Genomic DNA, 20689 nt, shown 5'->3' with positions numbered 1-20689 from the left:
GCGTGTGCGGTGTGTGTGTGCAGTGTGTATGTGCGTGTGCGTGCGTGTGTCACGGTAAAATATGTTTTACTTCTATTTTGAACATAGAAGAACTGAGGTGTTGCCTTTATTTTCTGCGCCAACGAATGTCATATGCGTCTTGTTACATTTGTCATTCTGCTTCAGTTTCTAAATCTTTATTTGTATCTACACAATCCTTTTTCTCGTGCAGGATGTTACCATTGTTTCGCAATATTTTATGCTCATTACGGGTATTGTGTGTCTTTGTGGTTTATTTATGTCATTTATAACATTTTTGTGTGCCTGCGTAGATGTGTATTCTTATTTTTGTTTACCTGATATGAAAGAGTATTTATTGAAATGAAGAGCAATAACAGGACATGGAGAGTTCATTGTTTCTCTTATTTGGATTTAACGGAGAGGGGGCGATTGAGCTGAGTTTTACAAAATACATGGTAGCTTTTAGCTTATTTTTAAAATAGGGGGGTTTTTTTCCAGAGTTTTTAAAACACAGTGGGCTTTTATGCATTTTGTCCTTTAATATATCTCGTTAGCAAAAGTGGTCTTGGATTGATTTACTTTACTAGAGGGGATATAGTGAGAGAAAATGAGTGGAGGATTCATGAAATCTGATAAATGGCTTAGGTGGTTATGATCTGATAACCAATTCTTGAGAAGTTTTGTTGAATGATGCACCCTTCTTGTTCCGGCTTTTCAATTTCCTTGTCTGTGCGTCTTTTTTCTTTTTTGTGTGTGTGTGAGTGTGTGTGTGGTGTGTGGGGGTGTGTGTGTGTGTGGGGTGTGTGTTTGTGTGTGTGTGCATGTGCGTGCGTGTGTGTGCATGTGCGATGTGTGTGTGTGTGTGAGTGTGTGTGTGTGTGTGTGTGTGTGTGTGTGTGTGTGCATGTGCGGGGTGTGGGTGTGTGTGTGTGCGTGTGCGGGGTGTGTGTGTGCGCGTGTGCGGGGTGTGTGTGTGTGTGCAGTGTGTGTGTGTGTGTGCGTGTGTCACGGTAAAATATGTTTTACTTCCATTTTCAACATAGAAGAACTTAGGTGTTGCCTTTATTTTCTGCGCCAACGAATGCCCTATGCGTCTTGTTACATTTTTCATTCTACTTCAGTTTCTAAGTCTTCATTTGTATCTACACAATCCTTTTTCTCGTGCAGGATGTTACCATTGTTTCGCAACATTTTATGCTCATTACAGGTATTGTGTATCTTTGTGGTTTATTTATGTCATTTACAACTTTTTGGTGTGCTTGCGTTGATGTGTATTCTTATTTTTGTTTTCCAAATATGAAAGAGTATTTATTGAAATGAAGAGCAATAACAGGACATGAGAGAGTTCATTGTTTCTCTTATTTGGATTTAACGGATAGGGGCGATTGAGCTGAGTTTTACAAAATACATGGTAGCTTTTAGCTTATTTTAAGAATAGGGGTTTTTTTTTTTGCAGAGTTTTTAAAACACAGTGGCCTTTTATATATTTTGTCCTTTAATATATCTCGTTAGCAAGAGTGGTCTTGGATTGATTTACGTTACTAGAGAGGATATAGTGAGAGAAAATGAGTGGAGGATTCATGAAATCTGATAAATGCCTTAGGTGGTATGATCTGCTAACTAATTCTTGAGATATTTTGCTGAATGATGCGCCCTTCTTGTTCTGGCTTTTCAATTTCCTTGTCTGTGCGTCTTTTTTCTTTTGTTTTTTGTGTGTGTGGTGTGTGGGTGTGTGTGTGTGTTTGTGTGCGTGTGCGGAGTGTGTGTGTGTGTGTGCATGTGTAGTGTGTGTGCATGTGCGGGGTGTGTGTGTGTGTGTGTGTGTGTGTGTGTGTCGTGTGTGTGTGGTGTGTGGGTGTGTGTGTGTGTCGTGTGTGGGGGTGTGTGTGTGTGTGCGTGTGCAGTATGTGTGTTACAAAGTTCGACAACTTCTTCTTTTTTCTTTTTCTTCAGAGATTTTCTTTTTTTTTTTTGAAAAAAAAGAGGATCTTGCACCTTATAATTAAGTTATGTATGAACTTGTAAAATCTTGTTAATAAGCATAGCCAAACGCGCACTTAATCGATGGTGCAAATTGTATCTTTTCATAGTTTGGGGGTATAAAGTTAATTGCAATTAGTTGGGGGTGCAAAGTGAAATTAACCCAAAATGAAGGTATAATTAAGAATTGTCCTTTACCAATTTATGTTTGAATAGGTTACGTTATAAATTACCATCTTCCAACCACATACACGCCTAACACCGTGTATGTGGACATGCTATAACCTAAATGAAGGATGAAATAAATAGTTAATAGGAGGTCTAATTTGCAATTTTTACGATATTCTATTACAGTAACGAAATTGAATGTGGAGTTACAACGTGTACCCTATACATGCTAGTCGTTGTAGTACGTCGTTTTTATATACATATAATAAATAATTATTAATATTTTTAAATATATTATAAATAAAAATAAAATATATAAATTAATAAATTATATTTAAAAAAAGAAATAAACAAAATAAAATCAGCTTAAGACATCTCGTAGTGTAACTTTTGTAAATAAATAATTACAAATAATTTTTGAAATTATCTAATTAGAATATAAGTGTCATATTTAAAATTGGTACGAATTCAAATAATAAGTGTTTTAGGCTTGTCAGCCCAATCTAGCCACCTTGCTAATGAAGCAATGTGAAAACATGGCCCGTATTAGCAGGTCTAGTACCATACAACAAGGCTAGGTCTTTGCATTTCGATTAATCGAATCGAATCGAATCGAATCGAATCCAACCGAATTTTTGGTTAATCGAAAATTTGATTCGAGATTTTTAAAAACCAAAATGGTTCAGTTCGGTTTGGTTAAAAATCAAACAATTTCAAACTTAAAATATATTAACAAATATAAATGTTAATAATTATAAAAATTATATATTAATAACAAATTTAAATTATTAGTTAGTTAAAAATATTTTAAAATAATTATCCATGCATTTAAAGTTTTAAAAACATTTAAATAAATTTTCTATGTATTTAAATAATATTATGGCACATTTTATGTATTTAAAAATAAGTATTAAAACTGAAATTTAAAAATCTTTTTAATTACTTGAAATTTAGAATTATTTAAATAAATAATTGTAAACTTAATTAATTTAAATTCTTTGACTTTTTAAAAATAAAAAAATCCAAAACAAAAAAAGAAAAGTGGCTACCAAATTGTGGGCGACGAGAGAACAATGCAGGACGTCCTCACCCCCTTTTGTTGGGGTCGGCAAGTGGAAGGAAGGCGAGGAGGCGGTGGGGAGAGGCCGACGTGGGCAGGGTTGCAAGTGAGGGATTAATTTTGTCTATCTTTAAAAATAATAATTTTATTTTTTATAATATATATTAAAAATTAATTAAATGAAAATTCTTTATTTTTCTTTATAAATTTAAAATTAGTTAATCAGATATGATGGTTCTTGTATAGTCAATAAAGATGCAACGGACGTTAAAATAAAAATAATTAAAATAAGTAAGGGAATAATGATCGATTCTTTATCGTTAATTATATTTAATGGAGATAGACGATCAAACTATATTTAGTAAAATAAAGGGGGATTTAACCTATTTTCAAAAAGTTCATGGCAGGAATTGGATAATATGACAAAAATGTAGGGTGTCTCTTGCAATTTGTGCTTGGGTATGCCTAGATATTTGCAGGCTTCACAAATGGAACCATAGCCATACCACTCTTCCAACATCTCTCTTACCAAGTAGGATAACGTTTTCTCATCCTCCCACTCACCATGCTTTCACTCACCATAAACACCCCTAAGCCCCTCTTCCTCGCTACCCCCTTCCTTCCCAACCACCACCACCACCACCACCACCTCCACCCACCGCCGCTAAATACGCAGAAACCACCGAAGCCCTTGTCTGTCTCGGCACTCATTCTTCCCCCTTCCTCTTCCACCTCTCAGCAGCAACAAAAAGTATACCAGCCGTACAGGCCTCCTCCCTCCCCTCTCCCCTCCAAATACCGCAATCTCGACACTAATGCCCAACTTGAAATTCTCTCCAATCGTTTGGGCCTTTGGTTCGAATACGCCCCTCTAATCACATCCCTTATCGGAGAAGGATTTATTTCTACCACCCTCGAAGAGATCACTGGTATTCCCTCACTTGAGCAAAACTGCCTTGTTGTCGCCGCCCAGGTCCGCGACTCTCTTGTTGAGTCCACTGACGAGGAGACTGTTTCGTATTTCGACGGCCCGAGATCCCCTGAAATTCTTTATGAAATTCGGATTCTGAATACCACGCAACGCGCCCTGGCAGCCCGGTTCATTATAGCGCATGGCTTTGAGAGGAAGAAATCCGAAGAGTTGGCCAGGTCCATGAAGGATTTTCCGCGTAGGTATGGAGAAAGAGGGTGGGGGAGTTTTGATGGGAATTTGCCGGGTGATTGTTTGGCCTTCATGTATTTTAGACAAGGCCACGAGCACAAATCTGCGTTGTCCCCCGAATTAAGTAAGGCGGCTTGGGAAAGAGCTTTGGAAATGGCGGAGACGGAGAAGGCAAAACAGATAATATTGGAGGATTTGGAGGGAAAAGATGGGGAGGGAGGCGAAGGTGGTATTGGTATAGATGATTTGGTGAGAGTGCCAGTTGTTAGGATGGCGATTGGGGAGGTTGCAGAATCGAGTGTGGTGGTGGTGTTGCCAGTTTGCAGGGCAGAGGAGAGAGAGGTTGCGGTGGAAGAGGCACCGTGGGAGAGCGGAATGGGAGGAGAGTTTGGGATGGTGCAGGTGGAGAAGCCTTGGAGCCGGTGGGTGGTGTTGCCCGGATGGGCGCCGGTGGCAGTGTTGAAGAGAGGGGGAGTGGCCGTGGCATTTCCAAAGGCAAGGGGAGTTTTGCCGTGGAGGAGCAGGAGGAGGGATGCGGATGAGGAGATTTTGGTGGTGGTGGACAGGGAACAGGAGGTGGTTGCCGATGACGGGTTTCATTTGGTCGTCAGTGGTGGTAATGGGAGTGGTGAAGAGGGATTGAAAGTGGAGAGGGGGGCCAAGTTGAAGGAGATGGGGGTGGAGAAGAGCTTGGGGACTGTGGTTTTGGTGGTTAGGCCACCTCGAGAAGAGGAGGATCAATTGGCTGATATAGAGTGGGACTGAAACAGTAGTTATCTGATGAAATACAGCACCATATCAATTGTGAGAATTCCACCCCTCCGGAATGATGCTTGAGAGAAGGACTGCAGTTGCTGTTACTGTTGCTGTTGCAGTACTTCGGCCTCAGCTGGAAGATGTAGAAATTGGTCACTAGTTTCAGAGGGCCATCAAAGCTTGAGCAAGAATTAAGAGATGCAGATTTGATGTGGCTGTCTCATCCTGTACTCTGTTTTTTCACTGTAGTCTTGATAATTTTTTGCTTTCGGATCTTTCATATGTTCCTGGAAGTTTATCAACGCGCAAGTACTATAAGGAACTTGTACTGATTCCAACAGAATATAAAAAGATTTCTGAATATTCTCAACATTTGCAAAGTGTTTATATAACTTCTATTTGCACGCATCAATTCAAGTTAATTGTTGCTAGCTAACTTGCGTATTAAATACAGGTAATGCGATGCAATCACCATTTAGCTAGTCCTGGTGCAGAAAAGTATTATCCCAATTGTATCTCAAACTGATCATTTCACATACATCTCCGCAAACGTAAAAGAAAGAAATTTAAAAGCAACCATACTCCCCACAAGCAAATCCAAGACCCCGAGGTTCAGGCACAATGTATGACAATGAGATTAGATGCTATCATTAATTACCAAAGGAAAATACAGCCATCCAGGCATTATGTTTATAAGGCAGTAGTCAAGATAAGGATCACGCTTAAAAACACATCAAATTAGGGCTGCAAATGAAAAATTGGCCAAGACCATAGTTCCAGCATGACTATCAGAAACCCCCAAGAACTGGCAAAATCTACATTAGTTGTTATTTTTGTAGAGGTAACAAATCCAACGATTATAAGGAGCTCAATTTGATATACATATATCTTCATACACAATCAAAAAGTATTGTTCTTCGAAGATAGCTGTTGCTACTCAGTTATCTGACCACAGTCTTCTATCACAACAGGTAATGAAGTGGATCCACCGTCAGAACCGACCTTCTCCATCTCCTTCACTACACCATAACCATCCACAACTTTCCCAAATACGACATGCTTTCCATCGAGCCAAGATGTCTTCACTGTGGTAATAAAGAACTGAGAACCATTGGTATTTGGCCCTGCATTTGCCATCGACAACAGACCAGGCTCAGTATGCTTTAGCTTGAAGTTCTCATCAGCAAACTTTGCTCCATAAATTGATTCTCCCCCAGTCCCATTACCCTTAGTGAAGTCTCCACCTTGACACATAAAATTAGGAATTATACGGTGAAATTTAGATCCCTTGTAGTGCAATGGCTTCCCAGAAGATCCAATTCCTTTTTCACCAGTACACAAGGCTCGGAAGTTCTCGGCAGTTTTTGGCGTGGTATCAGCAAACAATTCCATTACAACTCGTCCAGCTTTTGCCTTTCCAATCAAAATGTCAAAGAATACCTTTGGGTTCTTCATTTCTTAAAGGAACCTAAAAATAGAGATGTAAAAAGAATGAGATTTGGCTAACAACTCTGTTGCAGTCCCATTGTAGAGTACTGAAAAAAAAAACACCACTTCCAACAGACATTGAAGAGGGCTCTTGCAAATCCAATTGGCAAGAAATGCACACCAAAAATACAAATTTTACTAGAAGCATAACAGAAGTCCATAAGATCTAAATCTGAAGATATTTCCAGATATAAGCCTGAATAGCAGTAAACATTCATGCACTTGCTTATCTATTCTCCTTTCAAATTTTTCAGTTGCAAGGCCTGTGGGGCAAATTAGCACGAAAAGAAAAGGCAAAAACTACAAAGGGAGAATCAAGAATTAGTTAGACACGCAAAAATGACAGAAAAACATATCGCACATAAGTTCATCACTTAATTAATACATGAATACCCATCAACATTTCCAAAAATCATAGCAGGGAATGTATTGAATAATTGGGAGAAGTAGCAACTGCTTTCAGAAAATCTAACGCAACATTTCCCAGAAAATTATCAAATTCAAATGTACAAAATTCGGAGATGTACATCCTGTAATTAATCCTCCTGACATCAAACAATATAAATCAAGAGGACACCAAATTACAGGGATGGTTAAATCTTTACTTGATATAGCACAATTTTTGAGCTCCATGGGCTTTTACTTAATTTTGCACCCACGAAGCCTTCGATATGTGCTGCTTCCTCGGCTTCACACACAGTCGAACACAGTGTTAAAGCTTCAAATGCATGCAAAACAGAGTTCAATTAACGCAGAGAAACAGTATAACATACCGTAGAATTGAGTTGCCGTGTATTTCTGTAAGGAATGGAAGTGAAGACGGCGAGAATTATCACAGATTCTTGCAAGGGGAACCTTTGTTTATATATTACACGAGAAGACTAGAAATGGCTGCGTATGTTTTAGGGTTTAGGGTTTTGAGGTTTTTCTTTTACATGTAGACGCTCTTTCTTTACGTATTTTCAAACTGCACCCATTTACTTTTAACTAATTCCTTTTTCTAACTCTTTAACTCTAAAATTTGGAGGGGGTATCCCTCCACTCAAAATTTCACTCTTATTGTCCTTTGTCATCAATTGAATTTGACATAGAAAATCATCGTCATATTTGAATTGCTTAAGTAATTATTTTAATTATATTATGAATGTTGATTATCAATAATTAATATACGTCAATTATCACTATCAAATATATATAATTAATTAATAGGCTAAATTGCATATTTGATCCCATAAAAAAGGGGTCGGCGTCCTTTTTGGTCCCGTAATTACCGAAATTCATTGTTAGTCCCAACAAGTTAAAAATAGTTGTAATGTTGGTCTCATTTCTATTTTTCCATCAATATTTAACGAAAATGGTCAAAGTGTTGTTAGTTGACTCAACTAACTCCTTTTTTCTTGTTGATGCACATGGGAGGATGTTTATGATGGAAACTTTACCGCCAACATTAGTCCCCTCACTCTTTACTTGTTTTTTTCACCATGGAAGCATTTGCTTTTCTATTACTACTCTACCTTGAGAAAGGTCTTGATAGCAATAGCATGGGATTAGTCCTTGATTTAAAAAATCATGATAGTCGCATGCATACAGGGATTGTATCTTGAATTTGGTTAGCAGCGATCGTGTGTATGATATAATCATTATTAGCCTTCTTCAATGTAGTTAAAATATGCATTGAGGACAGTGATTCCAAGAAAGAATCTGTCCCCTGTCAGTATTGTGACAATAAGCTCTCCTATACGCTCTGAGGTGGTTTACTCTTTTTAACTATGGCCATAGTAGTTGGCTGAGTGGTAAGAAATTTCCTACGTCGATCAATAGAGTAAATGCATCTCGAATAGGAAGTATAGATGACTAGTCAATGATAGAAATCGATATCCAATTCCATGTTCTAGATCTAGGCCAGGTAACAGTCGATAGAAGGATTGTACTCATGTGGAACTCGGAACCTAAATATTCACGCTAATATTCACCTAGTCTCTAGTGTCATGGACATGGACTGTTGCTGGACGGCCACATGGTAACGGGCATTTCTGGTTATGTGATAATCATAAATAATTAATTATTAAATTAGATTTAATTAATTACATTGTTCACATGCCCAAATCTAGTTGAGTTAGACCTAAAGAATCGCACCTAAATCACGAAAAATGAAGGAATTAATTTGAAATTAATTTCAAAAGAGGTAAATTAATTGAAAGGAGTGGATAAGCCGAAGAACACAGTAGACTCGAGAAATAAAAAAATATTTAAATCAAATCAAGGGATGTACCCTTGATGTTCCCGGAATATCAGTGTATAAAATAAAGATATTATAAAACAAACATCATTCATACGTGGGCCATGAACTAAATAAAAACTAGAAAGACAGAATCCAAACCGAGAGTAACCTTGACGTTTTCCCCGAATCGGCTAGCAATGTTGCTCCTTTCTCCAAATTTGGATCTCGTTCACAAAGGATCCAATTGCAGTACCCCTCTAAGTAATATCCACACTAAAAGACTAGACCTAGGAAGAAAAAAATCAAAAGAATAACACCACATATTAGTGTATCTTTTGATTCACACTTGTTCTTCACTTAATCCACCGATCAAGAAAAACCAAGATGTGGGATAGAGAGCGAGATAGTGGTAGAATGCATTCTAGAGTTGGGAGTGTTACAGTGTACACAAATATATATTACTTATATGGGAGAGTGAAAATATGACTAGATACATTCCACTTAATCCTACAAGGCAAGCTCCCTTCTACATGGTAGAATCCAATCATACCATATAGACTAATTATATATATGTATTGCTTGTATGGGGGAGTGAAACTGTATCTAGATACATTCCACTCAATCTCACAAGTAAAGCGCCCTTCTACATAATCCAATCATAATATATAGAAGGGACACCCTATATGGTCAAGTTGCACTTTCCAAAAGTGTAACTCGATTATCTCATATTTCCAAGTAGGGAGGAGTCCAACTTCTCATTTTCTTACTTGTAAGTCAATCCTTTAAGTGATGAATTCTAATTTAATGGATCGAACTTCATTATAAATAAATTAAAATAAACCTAATGGTTTCAATGAATTAAATTAAATTCAATAAAATTCAAACTAAATTAGGCCCATCGTCATTAGTCTAATTAAAGACTTAAACCTAAATATTTCTAAATAATAAATTCAATTTATTAATTAAGGCAAGTCCAATTAAATTAATCAAATTATTTTAATCTTGGGCTATCCATTCAATAGATCATCCCACGTGTAAATAATTCAATTTATTGCAGGTCAAATAATTTATTGAATTTGTTAATATGAACAAAAAAAAAACTGAATAAAAATAGATATTTACCTTGATTGACTTAAAAATGACTTATTGCATGTCAAATAATTATTTTCAAACTAAACTACACTTAGAATGGTGAAGATATTCTATACATTAACGCATGAAGACGTATGAAGGTAATTTGATCATAAAATAATTTATTTGACCTTCTATGAATCAATAATAAGTCAATCGAAAGTAAATATAATTTTTTTTCGATTTTTTTGTTCATATCGAAAATTCAGTAAATTTTGACTAACGAATAAACTTATTTTTTAAATAGAAGCAAACCTTTAGAATGCTAATGTAATTTTTCAAATCACAGAGAGTCTACATAATTTTTTATTAAACCTTGTGAGAGGATAGTGTAATTATCCCCATAATAAAAGCTTGGCCAGTAATAAATTGACATTTGAGAAAGATATTTATTTAACTTGTAGCATCTATTTTATCATCTAATGAAAGTATAATATAATGTTATCATATCCATACATGTCAAAAAAAAATCATACATTTATGTAACACACATTAATCACCACCTTGTTTCCTTCCAAAATTCTCATAGCAAGAGCGGATCGTAACCAAAGCATTTTCTTCAAAGGTCCAACAGCAATCTCAAAATTCAATGGAATAAAATATAATTACAGTACTTCAATCTAGCCATACTTAATCCCAGAAGTTTAATGCACATTTTGAGCACAAGAATACTTAGTATTTGACAGTAAGTGGCAGATTCAGTTAAGCTCCAGGCAAAAGTAGTCTTTGAACTACATAACTGTGGAAAGACATAAATTGTACACTATGAATCCTTCACATGAATGTTTGTCAAATTTGCAGCATGAAAGATGCATCCAGCTATTCAGAATGGCCATCTGGAGCACCAGGTCTCCCACGGATATAGTTCGCTTTTATATGATAATTAGAAGGTTTTAACCAAGCCACTGTTCACAGCGACGATCACCGCTGCCTCCAACAGAATGCCGAATACTAATTTTCTCAGTTGCATACTTTTGCTGGAGCCATTCGAAAGCATTCACATCAAGCTTCCCAGAGACAGATTTTCCTTGCTTCCTCCGAGTCTGTTGTTCCCGAATCGAAGCCCAAAGTTTCTCGATAGCATCCCTCTGCCGGGTGGTGAATCTAGAAATATTATCAAATGCATGCTTAGCTAAGATATCAACGGCTGTTTGGCACCTGCAAAAGAGATGACAGCTGCATGAGAACCCTATACAGCATTCTCATGAAGTTAAAAAATCCAGTGGTGCTCAAGAATCATCATAAATTCAAGAGGAATGAGAATTTCTTTAACCATGGTGTTTTGTATCTTTTTGCAGCAATCTCTAGACAGGAAATCAATGCTTCTCTCTGTGACTTGAGAGATCTCCTCTTATCTTCATCATCATCTTTCTTATTATGGGGTAATGAGTCCTTTTTCCCCTTCGACTTTTCTTCCTTCTTAGGTGCATCTGATATCAGAGCATCCAGCCCAAATGGATCAAGCTGTTCTTTGTCGTGATCAGCCAGTGTAGCAGGAGAATTGCATCCGTTATTTACCTGTCCTTCTGAATTTACCTCCTCCATGTCATCTTTGAGGGCAACAGCTTCTTCTAAATCATCATCTTTAGTTGCCACAGGAAGAGCAGATATGGCTTCTTTTATCCTCCCAGTTGCTTTTGAGAACTGAATAAAATTCCAAAGTAAACCATGTCTAAGATCCTCAGCCCCATTGAGTGGACAAAAACAAACGTAACGTCAGAACTAAAGGCCATCATTTTATCAGCATTGAGATTCTAACATTGTTATTAAGGCCTGGTCTGTGAACATGCTAAAATATCTTGCAAGTGCTAATCTATTGGTTACTTCACTATATGCATAACTAAGATCGATATGTAACAGAAGCTTTAGTTGCACTTCAGATTAAAACAGTAAAACATACATGATTCACTTAGTAATATTGGTTTTAGCATTGTCATATTTAAAGACTCTTGGGAAGCTAAAAGAATGCAATTAACTGTATTTGAAGGTGCATGATTCTGCTACTGAACCCACGTGCACAAGTAATCACTCATGTCTGTGCTTCATTGGTTATCCATTATGAAGCTTTACCTAAGCTAAACCATACACAAGAGCATGGTATTTCATCTTATTTTGGTCTAACAAAGTGTTAGGACATCAAATAATAGTTGAGTTTCATTCTTATAAAATCAGAGCAATAACTTTTCTAGAAGGCTCTTGATTTTAGCAGTGTGCAAGTATCATCAGGCATTATTTCCAATCGAGACCAACCCAAGAGGAATACTGTAACCTTATCAAAATATATATGGGACCAGTCGAGACTAAGCTAATGGTTCATTACTTACTACACTCCCCCATCACGATAATTACCAAAACTTCCACCAGGCTTCTATCTTTGAATACACTACCTCTCTGAAAATGCAAACTCATTGGAGCGTGGCTGATGCTTTGTAAAAAAGAAAATCCTATAATTGATGAAAATGATGCAACTCAAACGTTAAAATCATATAGCAGCAAAAAAACGCAACTTGTTCTTGTATCGTTCCTAGTGGGAATCTAATTGTGCCTCAACTCGGATACCAATAGTTAGACCGAGCTCTTGCTATGTTATATTAAACGCTATAATGATACAACTATGCAAATAAAATCTTTAAACCCAACAACCGCCATCCATCTCGATTGCCCGACCACGAGAGCAATTGTCACTAGGGCAACATAACATGAGCTACTAAAATATTTAAATCTTCTATTTTACCTTTGATCTAAGACCTAAGTGATTAAATTTTCACAGATCATGCCTCAGCAATTTGTCAAAACCTAAAGTGTTCAACTAAATTTAACTTGTTCATGGAGGCCAACAAAAAAATCAGCGGTCATTCCCAATCAATTGTAAGAAAATTATAAGAAACTCTTAATTACTGTTAGACATTAGCAATCAAATAAGAAAATTATAAGAAACTGTGGAGTTACAGTTGATCAATCCAGATAATTATCAAGATAAGAAACTAAGAAAAATTATTAAAATCCAGTTTCTTTTCTCCTCCTCCCCAAAACTGTCACTTCAAGCACCATAGTGACTCCAAAATCAGACCACACGAATATAGACAATCTTGAACAGAACAGAGCTCTTGCCTATACCACCAAAGAAAAATCCAATCCATTCAGAAGGGGATTGATAAATCAGGGTATCAAGATGATCAGAATAGGTAGAGATGGTCTCAAACCAAGATTTTTGGTTTCGTAGTTAACCTTATGATTAGTAATTTAGCTTTTTCCTGGTCGAGACGTGCAGTGACTCTGATTAATCTAATACCTAAAACAAACTAAAGGCTGTGATAGCTTTTACATTAAGTACTAAAATAGATGTAAGCATAAAAGACCAGATCAAGAAGCAGCATCTTGTTGGAGGAAACATTTGCAATTCACTTCATTTTAGGTCATAAATAATGAAGAAAAATAGTTAAAACATGGAGGGTACTAGAGTAACAATGAATAGAAATAAATTCATAGAATTATTGGGAATTTTTTATGTCATAATTACTGTCACCTTGGCGAGCAATACAGCAAACGAGGATCCAAGGAAAGTGACAGCTAGTTGATGGTAAAGTAATAGTAATATCTCCAACAAGCCAGAAAATGATGGAATCCCACTATTCACTACAGCTTAGGAAGATTTCTTGGTGTAAGCACCTGAAATTGTAGCTAGATGATACTACTGTTGACAGTCATCCGCAGCACATGGAAATTATATGGCTAGGAGAGAGAAATGTACACAAGAATTACTGGTGAAAGTAATTAGCAACTCGGAAATGAATGTGAATTAAGAAAGCCTGTGCAGTTCTATGTGGCACAGAGAGAGTGAAATCTAAATTCAGAGATGAGCCTAGTGACTGCTGTCAAACAAAAGAGGATAGCAAACCACAAACCAAAAGTTTTATTGAACATCTGAAAGACAAAAGTTAATGCATAGTTTACATTAAAAATCGATAAGTCAAAATCTGATAGTCAGAGCTCAGTGTTAAAGCACTTAACATGTTGATTGACTAGTAGGAAAGTCCTAACGTGATCTAATAAAGTTTTTTTGGAGTCTACAGCACCTCCTATCTATGATAATCATATAGAGAACTCTTTCCTTCCAAAAAGAGAAAGCAAAAATGTCATATAAACAATGAGGACTGGTAGTACACATATTCTCTATGTATAAATAGATGTACGATCTTAAAGTATCTCTTGCCTAAAACATATTAATTATCAAATCTGTGAATTTCCCAAATTACAACAGATAATATTCTCATAGGATTTACTTGTATGGAAAGTAGGTTACAATACCTATATCATCATGCGATGTCACATTATCCCCGAGTCGGGAATGAAAACTCCTGGAAATATATTTAATTAATTCGTCATATTCACATCACGTACAGTTTGGGACAGGTTTTGGTGAATAAGATAACAAAAAGAAGCAATAAATTTAAGAGCATAATTGCATGAAGTAATTGAAAGGACATCATCAATCCTGTAGAAAAAGGATATTCGTTTACTCACTATCATCATACATTACAATGAAAAATTATATACATACAACGAGTAAACAAACTCACCACAAAGCTGTCATCTGTGAACAGGTCATTCGCCCAAACTGCCCTAATAGTCCATGAATGCAACAGATTCTGCTGCTTCTCACTAAGGTGCTGCAGGACATTGAATTAACTATGCTATTATGTGGCCTCGTAAAGTGTAAATAGATAATACGGACAACAGAAGCTTGAATGCTTACATAAGCTACAAGTTCAGCTGCTGAGAACAGTGCATGATAGTCAGCACGTAAAGAGGGCTCATTACAAGTGGTCAAGGAGGACATGGCGGCTTCAAGTACAGAAAAGAAGTGATCACGGGTCGTTTCCTTGATACTACCAGCCTCAATTAGCTGTATTGCAAGCTTTGATGCCTTATTGAACTTTGATGGGTTCTTTATATGTGAACCTATTTTTTGCATGGCCTCAATTACTTGTTTTTCAGAGGCATCTGTTGTTGTTTTGAACCTCAGCCGTTTTCCAGCAACAACTGCATTTTTTTTTTATAAGGGTCATTGCAGCATTTTCTTGTACTATAAGAACGCTTGTGAAAAGAAATCTGAAGATGGTAATAGACTAAGTCTTAAGACACAGAACACGCTCCAATCACTCTGCTGAACGAAGAGAAACATCAAAAACATGATCTTCCAGTGCATAACCAAGGGAAAAATGAATGTGCCCTTTAAGAGAACAAATCCTTAGTAATCTATTTCGGTTATGTGCTTGTAAAGATCCGTGAGCGCGCTCCCCCACTCCACCCCCCAACAAGGGGGGAAAAAAGAAAACGAAAAGAGAAAATTCTTTCTGATGCTACAATAATCTCAAAATGCCAAAATCAACACAATAGTTTAAGCGTCACCAAGTACTTAGAACGTTAAGTATCACTAAATAAACTTCATGAAAATCCAAAAACGACAACATCCGGATATCCTCAGAAAGAACCTTGAGCCGACCAACCACCGCCTAAAAGTTCAAGAATAAAAAAGAAAAACAAAACCCCACATAAATTAAAAAGATGAATATGAATCTAAACTGTTAAAAAACACTTCCTTGAACACAAAAAAGGTTGACAAAAGCACCCAGATATCGAGAAACAAGATATGGACCATAAAAGGGTTAGACCCGAAATTGAGAGAAGTACCTTCAGGCTGTGATTCAGGCGGTGGCTTGGGACGTTTGAGAGCGCTCTTCAGCGCAGGAGCAGGAGGAAGCGGCGGCGGCGGCGGCGGCTGGGCTGGCGAAGGTTCTTGACTGATACTGCTGCTTGAAGAATGCACAATTTGTTGCGATTGTGCTGCTGTTGGCGGCGGCAAATCTTGAAAAAGGTCGCCACCCATTAATATGTATGTCTACCCCTTCGTCTACAATTCGCCTCTGTGGATTCGAGCTCTCGAGAAATTCTCTGCAGAAAGAGAAAGAAGGGGAGAGATGTAAGGGGTGAAAAGCGAGGTAGGTTGAGTTCTCACTTCTCACCTATTGTTTTCGCCGGTGTGTGTCACGCGTGTGCACAATTCATTTAATTTAAAGCATAACTATTATCTTTAAAATATATTTTATTAAATAAATAAAAAATATTAACACTTTATTAGAAAAAAAAGTATTGGTAAGGAAAATTAGAGAAAGAAACAAATATTAAAGTTGAGGAGAGAGGAAAAGAAAATAGAAAGACAAAGAGTAAATTTTTAACGAATACTTTATTGGTAAGAAAATAATAGAGAAATAAAATGTGGATATTTTATTGATTTAGAGACACTATATACACTGTAGGGTGCTCTCGCGCATACACATGTTTGATTTTGATCCTATATGGTGACAAGGAGCTATGCAAATGGAGAGAGCTTTGGAGCACTTTGCTACAGCTTGCTTACAGCATAAGGGATGAGTCTTAGTTGATTTTAACTCATTCGGGATAGTAGTGAAGTTTGTTGTAATTCTGGGGACATTGGGCTTATTGCTTGGGAATTTCAGGTGTGTCTTTGCAATGTGATCTTGTCCATTTGCCTATGCCAGGAATGGCTTTCACATGGCATAACAGAAGTGAGGGGAGGACATACTTCATTGAAACATCTAGATAGAGCACGGATTAATGAATCCTGGTTATTAAGGTGGCTTACCAATTTTTATCTCAGTAGCATCGCACACACTGCAGATCATTTCCCACTCGTATTACAAGGGAAAGCTTCTAGGACAGTAGCAAGGGTCTTCAAGTTTGACAATTACTTGGCTAAATCTCCATGTTTTCTTGCATTAGTGGGAGAGGTATGGAGGCACCATATTCATGGCACATTGATGTACTCCGTCACTAGAAAATTGAAGTTGTTGAAGCCAACTTTCAGGTACAGAGGAGGTATAAGGGGGACCTAACTAATAATGTACATTTGGCTAGTGAATTCCTTAAGCAGGCTCAGGAGCTGTTGCTATTGCGGTTCAAGCACCATCCGCTTTTGCTACAGTTGGAGAGTTGTTATAGAATGGTTTATACCAAGGCAGTCAAACTAGAGCAAGATATGCTACAGAACGGGCTTAGATACAATGGCTCAGAAAAGGTGACCATTGCACCAAAATCTTCTTTAGAAAGGTAGCAGTTAAAAGAGTTTTGCAGAGAACGGAGTGATGCTTACTGATGAGGACCTTGTGTAATAGGAGTTTGTCACTTACTTTTGTACACTTCTAGGCGGGCAAAGGAGTGACCAACCTATAAATATTAACTACCGGAGACAGTAGGCTAGGCACTTGCTTTGAAGGGAGGAAGCTCAAAGCCTTATTCGACCAATGCAAAATGAGGAGGTTAATGAAGCAGTCTTTAACATTGTAGAGGACAAGTCCCCTAAGCCAGATGGTTATTCCGCAGGGTTCTTCAAGGTTACTGGGCTGATTATAGGAGAAGAGGTTACTGCACCTATATTGGAATTCTTCAACAAGGGTCAGTTGCTTAATCAAGTGAACGCCACATACTCGCCCTTATCCCTAAAGGGCAGATGCCTACACTTGTAGCAGATTATAAATCTATCGCATGTTGTAATGTCCTAAACAAGATTATCAATAAGATTTTGGTTCAAAGGTTGAACAAAGTACTTGTAAAAGTCATCCACCCTGATCAAATGCATTTATTCTTGAGTGTAGGATCACCGATAACATCTTCCTAGCCCAGAAGCTATTAGCGGGGTAAAATCGAAGGGTGCTCCTTCCTCGGCGTGCAATCAAGGTTGACCTCCGGAAAACATATGACCTTGTGAAGTGGGATTTTTGTTGTACTCCCTAAACTTTGTTTTGAAGCATCTATATACACCACATATTCACCACTAATAGATGGTAAAACTAAAATCAGACTTGGTGTCAATCCTTTCTTTAACACATCAAAACTTTGTTGGCCCAGTTCAGTATAGTGAAAACTACCCCCTTCCTTAGTAACTTCGTCAAAAGACCAACGATTATGGAGAAAATCTTTAGTAAATCTCCTATAATACACAGCTAGCTCTAAAAAAGCTTCGAATTTCAGTCACATTCTTCGTTGTTCTCCATTACATAATAGTTTTTACCTTTGTAGTGTCATAACCCCATCTCAAACATCATGTGTCCTAGAAAAGCTATCCGATTCACCTAAAAGCCACAATTATTTAACTTAGCGTACAACATATGTTCTTTCAAGATCTGTAATACTCTTTTAAGATATTATTCATACTCCTCGCTGCTCCTAGAATACACTAAGACATCATCTATAAAATAAGTGTCGTGATCAAATAGAGGTAATTTTCTACCCGAAGAAAATATGCTTTGGGTCTATTAGATGAGACTGGTATGGCAGCATGTAAACATGTTAATAATGCAATGGAAGAGAATCAGATATTGGGTATTCATCAAAGTTAAATAGTTGCTGATAAAGGACACTATCAAAGACTTGTTGGAAGACTAATGTACCTTGCGCATACTCGACACGATGTGGCTTATGCAATAAGTGTTGTGAGCTAATTCATGTATTCTCCAAATGAAGAACATACTTGTTATCCCTATAATATGCTACTTAAAGTGGCCACCTAGAAAAGGAATTATGTTTCTGAAAAATGATAAATTGGATATAAAAGGATATACCAATTTTGGCTGGGCAGGTTCCATTCACTATCAAAAAAATTTAGCTTTTTCTACATTATAAATAACCACAGTTTAAAAAATATGATAAATCAATACTATTAACCACGGTTAAACAAGATCAAAGCAAAAATTTAAATTTTTACCACTATTAATCAATATTCGCCATAGTTTTTAGCCATATATAGCCAAAATATTTGTCATAGTTTTAGCCATGATTAATATTTTGGCCATACTTGCAGGAACAACGGCTAATGGTTGTTGTAAAGTCGTGGTTGATTTGTAGTTGTCAAGATTTTCTTCTTTGGACTATATTACTTAATTGTAATAAAAAACTATTTTGTCTAGTGATTAATGATAGGCAATCTACCACCAGATACTTCACATTTGTGAGCGGAAATCTAGTTGGAGAAGTAAACAACAAAAAGTAGTAGTCAGATCTAGTCTTAAAGTTGAATATAGGAGAGATTGCTAAAGCATTAACCCCGAACTCACAACTTTCATAAAAACACATAAAATCGTGTTTACTTTATTTTACTGTCAATTTGGTCAAAGCTTTGTCTAGATTAGGATTGCGGGCTGATTATGATCCAACTCAAGGAGCTGGTTGATAATATGAACAGGCACATATTGTTATGATTATTATTTCTTATCCTGAGTCTGGCCCTTTAATTCTGTAATACTGAGCTGATTTGACAAATTTGCCTTATCCTATGGCTTTTATGACATTTTCATATCTAGTCACAACTTTTGAATAGAAATTAGTAAATTGAGGACAAAACAATGTGCTTTACATTCCTCCATATATATTTAGAGTGGGGGGAAGGCTCTCCTCAGGGCAACCGCGACAAGCGAGGACTTGCTTCAGTAACAGGCCTTACCTAATGACCTAAACCTAAACTCACATTAATTTTCAAATGACTTAACTTTGAGAAAATAACTCCAACAACTTCAAGGCTGAATTGAGGAAAAAGGAAATGAAGGGATCAATAAACATCAAGCCAAGCAAGTCCACCCTTGATTAGACAGGGACCCATATTTTACCCAAGTAAAAATGTTATGAAAATACCAGCATCAAATCGATTAACATCATCATCATAGGCAAATATCAATCTGAAAGTTTCAGTACAATCCGTTCATAAGGAGAAAATTTTGGCGAATGTCAAGAGCTAAAAGAAACTAAAACTTAGGTCGCCTTTTCTCACCACATGGAATGTGAACACAAAACCAGGTGTTTGATAACAACTCTCCTCCAACAACAGTAACCAGCTATGATCAACACAACCAAAATGCAGATGAAACACTAATTTCCTCCTGACAACATCTATTGCAGTCTCAAAATTAGATGGGGTCATCCTCGGTGAAGTTAACTGCAAGATCCCAATAATGACCAACCCCGTGATCAGAAAAGAATTTGCGGGCAGCTGTCTCAGTTCTGCATTCCTGGACAGAAAATCTTGTAAAGCTTGGTTTAGCCACGCTGCCCTGCCAAACTAGCACACATTTGTTAAGGGGCTTATCCTCATCATCATCTTCTTCTTCATCTTCTTTTTTAACAGCAGCACTCCAATCAATCCTCCTAAGCATAAGCTTCCCATATCTCTTGATCGACTTGGCACCACCTTCGACGATGACAACGCTGATCCCTTCAGAAATTATTGCACATCCAGTAAGCCTGTTCTCCTGGGCATTAATATCAACCTTAAAACGGGCCTGGGGATGAGAAAGATCATTAATCTTGTAAACTGAGACTATAGTATCCAGTGCATTTGGATCATCAAAGAGCTTCCTCTCTTTCTTTTCACGGCGCTCTGCTGGAGTGAGCTTACGGGCAATGTTCCTGTCAATGTGAGCTTGCTCACGCTCAGCTGCAGCACTTCTTATTTCCATTTCAAGCTTCGTGGGATCCTGGGTTGCTTCTGAACCAAGAACTTTCATGAGGTTGCTCATTTTGACTTTAGGTTTTGGTGGCTCTAAAACACCTAGTCTAATCATCTCCTGCCTATCTTTCTCCCTAGCCAATCTGCGCTGCGTTCTTAGTTTCTTCTGCTCTTTCTTGGTCAGCTTCAAAGGTTGAGGTGGAC

General features: G+C 37.2%; 4 protein-coding genes across 4 annotated transcripts in view; 1 reads left to right on the top strand and 3 right to left on the bottom strand.

Annotated features, from left to right (window-relative positions):
- LOC105161288 (rubisco accumulation factor 1.1, chloroplastic) lies at window positions 3687-5498 on the top strand. Its single transcript, XM_011078930.2, has one exon. It carries the CDS (start codon window positions 3774-3776, stop codon window positions 5133-5135), a length of 1362 nt encoding a protein of 453 aa, XP_011077232.1. The 5' UTR covers window positions 3687-3773; the 3' UTR covers window positions 5136-5498.
- On the bottom strand, window positions 5751-7541 carry LOC105161287 (peptidyl-prolyl cis-trans isomerase CYP19-3). The gene is made up of 2 exons (XM_011078929.2): window positions 7388-7541; window positions 5751-6594 (listed from the first exon to the last, which is right to left on the bottom strand). The coding sequence occupies exon 2, from the start codon at window positions 6579-6581 to the stop codon at window positions 6060-6062; it is 522 nt and encodes a 173-aa protein (XP_011077231.1). The 5' UTR covers window positions 6582-6594; window positions 7388-7541; the 3' UTR covers window positions 5751-6059.
- On the bottom strand, window positions 10621-16016 carry LOC105161285. Its single transcript, XM_011078928.2, has 5 exons — window positions 15661-16016; window positions 14723-15009; window positions 14547-14636; window positions 11240-11610; window positions 10621-11124 (listed from the first exon to the last, which is right to left on the bottom strand). The coding sequence occupies exons 1-5, from the start codon at window positions 15854-15856 to the stop codon at window positions 10860-10862; spliced, it is 1209 nt and encodes a 402-aa protein (XP_011077230.1). The 5' UTR covers window positions 15857-16016; the 3' UTR covers window positions 10621-10859.
- The window catches only part of LOC105161284 (protein RDM16-like), a 7032-nt gene continuing 6003 nt past the window's right edge, over window positions 19661-20689 (bottom strand). Inside the window, 1 exon segment of the mRNA XM_011078927.2 lies at window positions 19661-20689. This exon segment is cut by the window's right edge and continues 12 nt beyond it. Coding sequence (XP_011077229.1) covers window positions 19947-20689 — 743 coding nt within the window. The 3' untranslated portion in view covers window positions 19661-19946.

This window comes from Sesamum indicum, linkage group LG4, assembly GCF_000512975.1.
Source record: "Sesamum indicum cultivar Zhongzhi No. 13 linkage group LG4, S_indicum_v1.0, whole genome shotgun sequence".
Lineage (NCBI taxonomy): Eukaryota > Viridiplantae > Streptophyta > Magnoliopsida > Lamiales > Pedaliaceae > Sesamum > Sesamum indicum.
This window is presented reverse-complemented; position numbering and strand designations above follow the sequence as displayed.

Excerpts from the sequence above, each read along its gene's own strand:
- LOC105161288 (XM_011078930.2), top strand. The coding sequence starts at position 3,774 with ATGCTTTCACTCACCATAAACACCCCTAAGCCCCTCTTCCTCGCTACC.
- LOC105161287 (XM_011078929.2), bottom strand. The coding sequence starts at position 6,581 with ATGAAGAACCCAAAGGTATTCTTTGACATTTTGATTGGAAAGGCAAAA.
- LOC105161285 (XM_011078928.2), bottom strand. The coding sequence starts at position 15,856 with ATGGGTGGCGACCTTTTTCAAGATTTGCCGCCGCCAACAGCAGCACAA. Across the intron at positions 11,611-14,546 it reads TCACAGATGACAGCTTTGTG|TTCTCAAAAGCAACTGGGAG; the intron begins GTGAGTTTGTTT and ends AATTTTATTCAG. Across the intron at positions 11,125-11,239 it reads AAAAGATACAAAACACCATG|GTGCCAAACAGCCGTTGATA; the intron begins GTTAAAGAAATT and ends TCTCTTTTGCAG.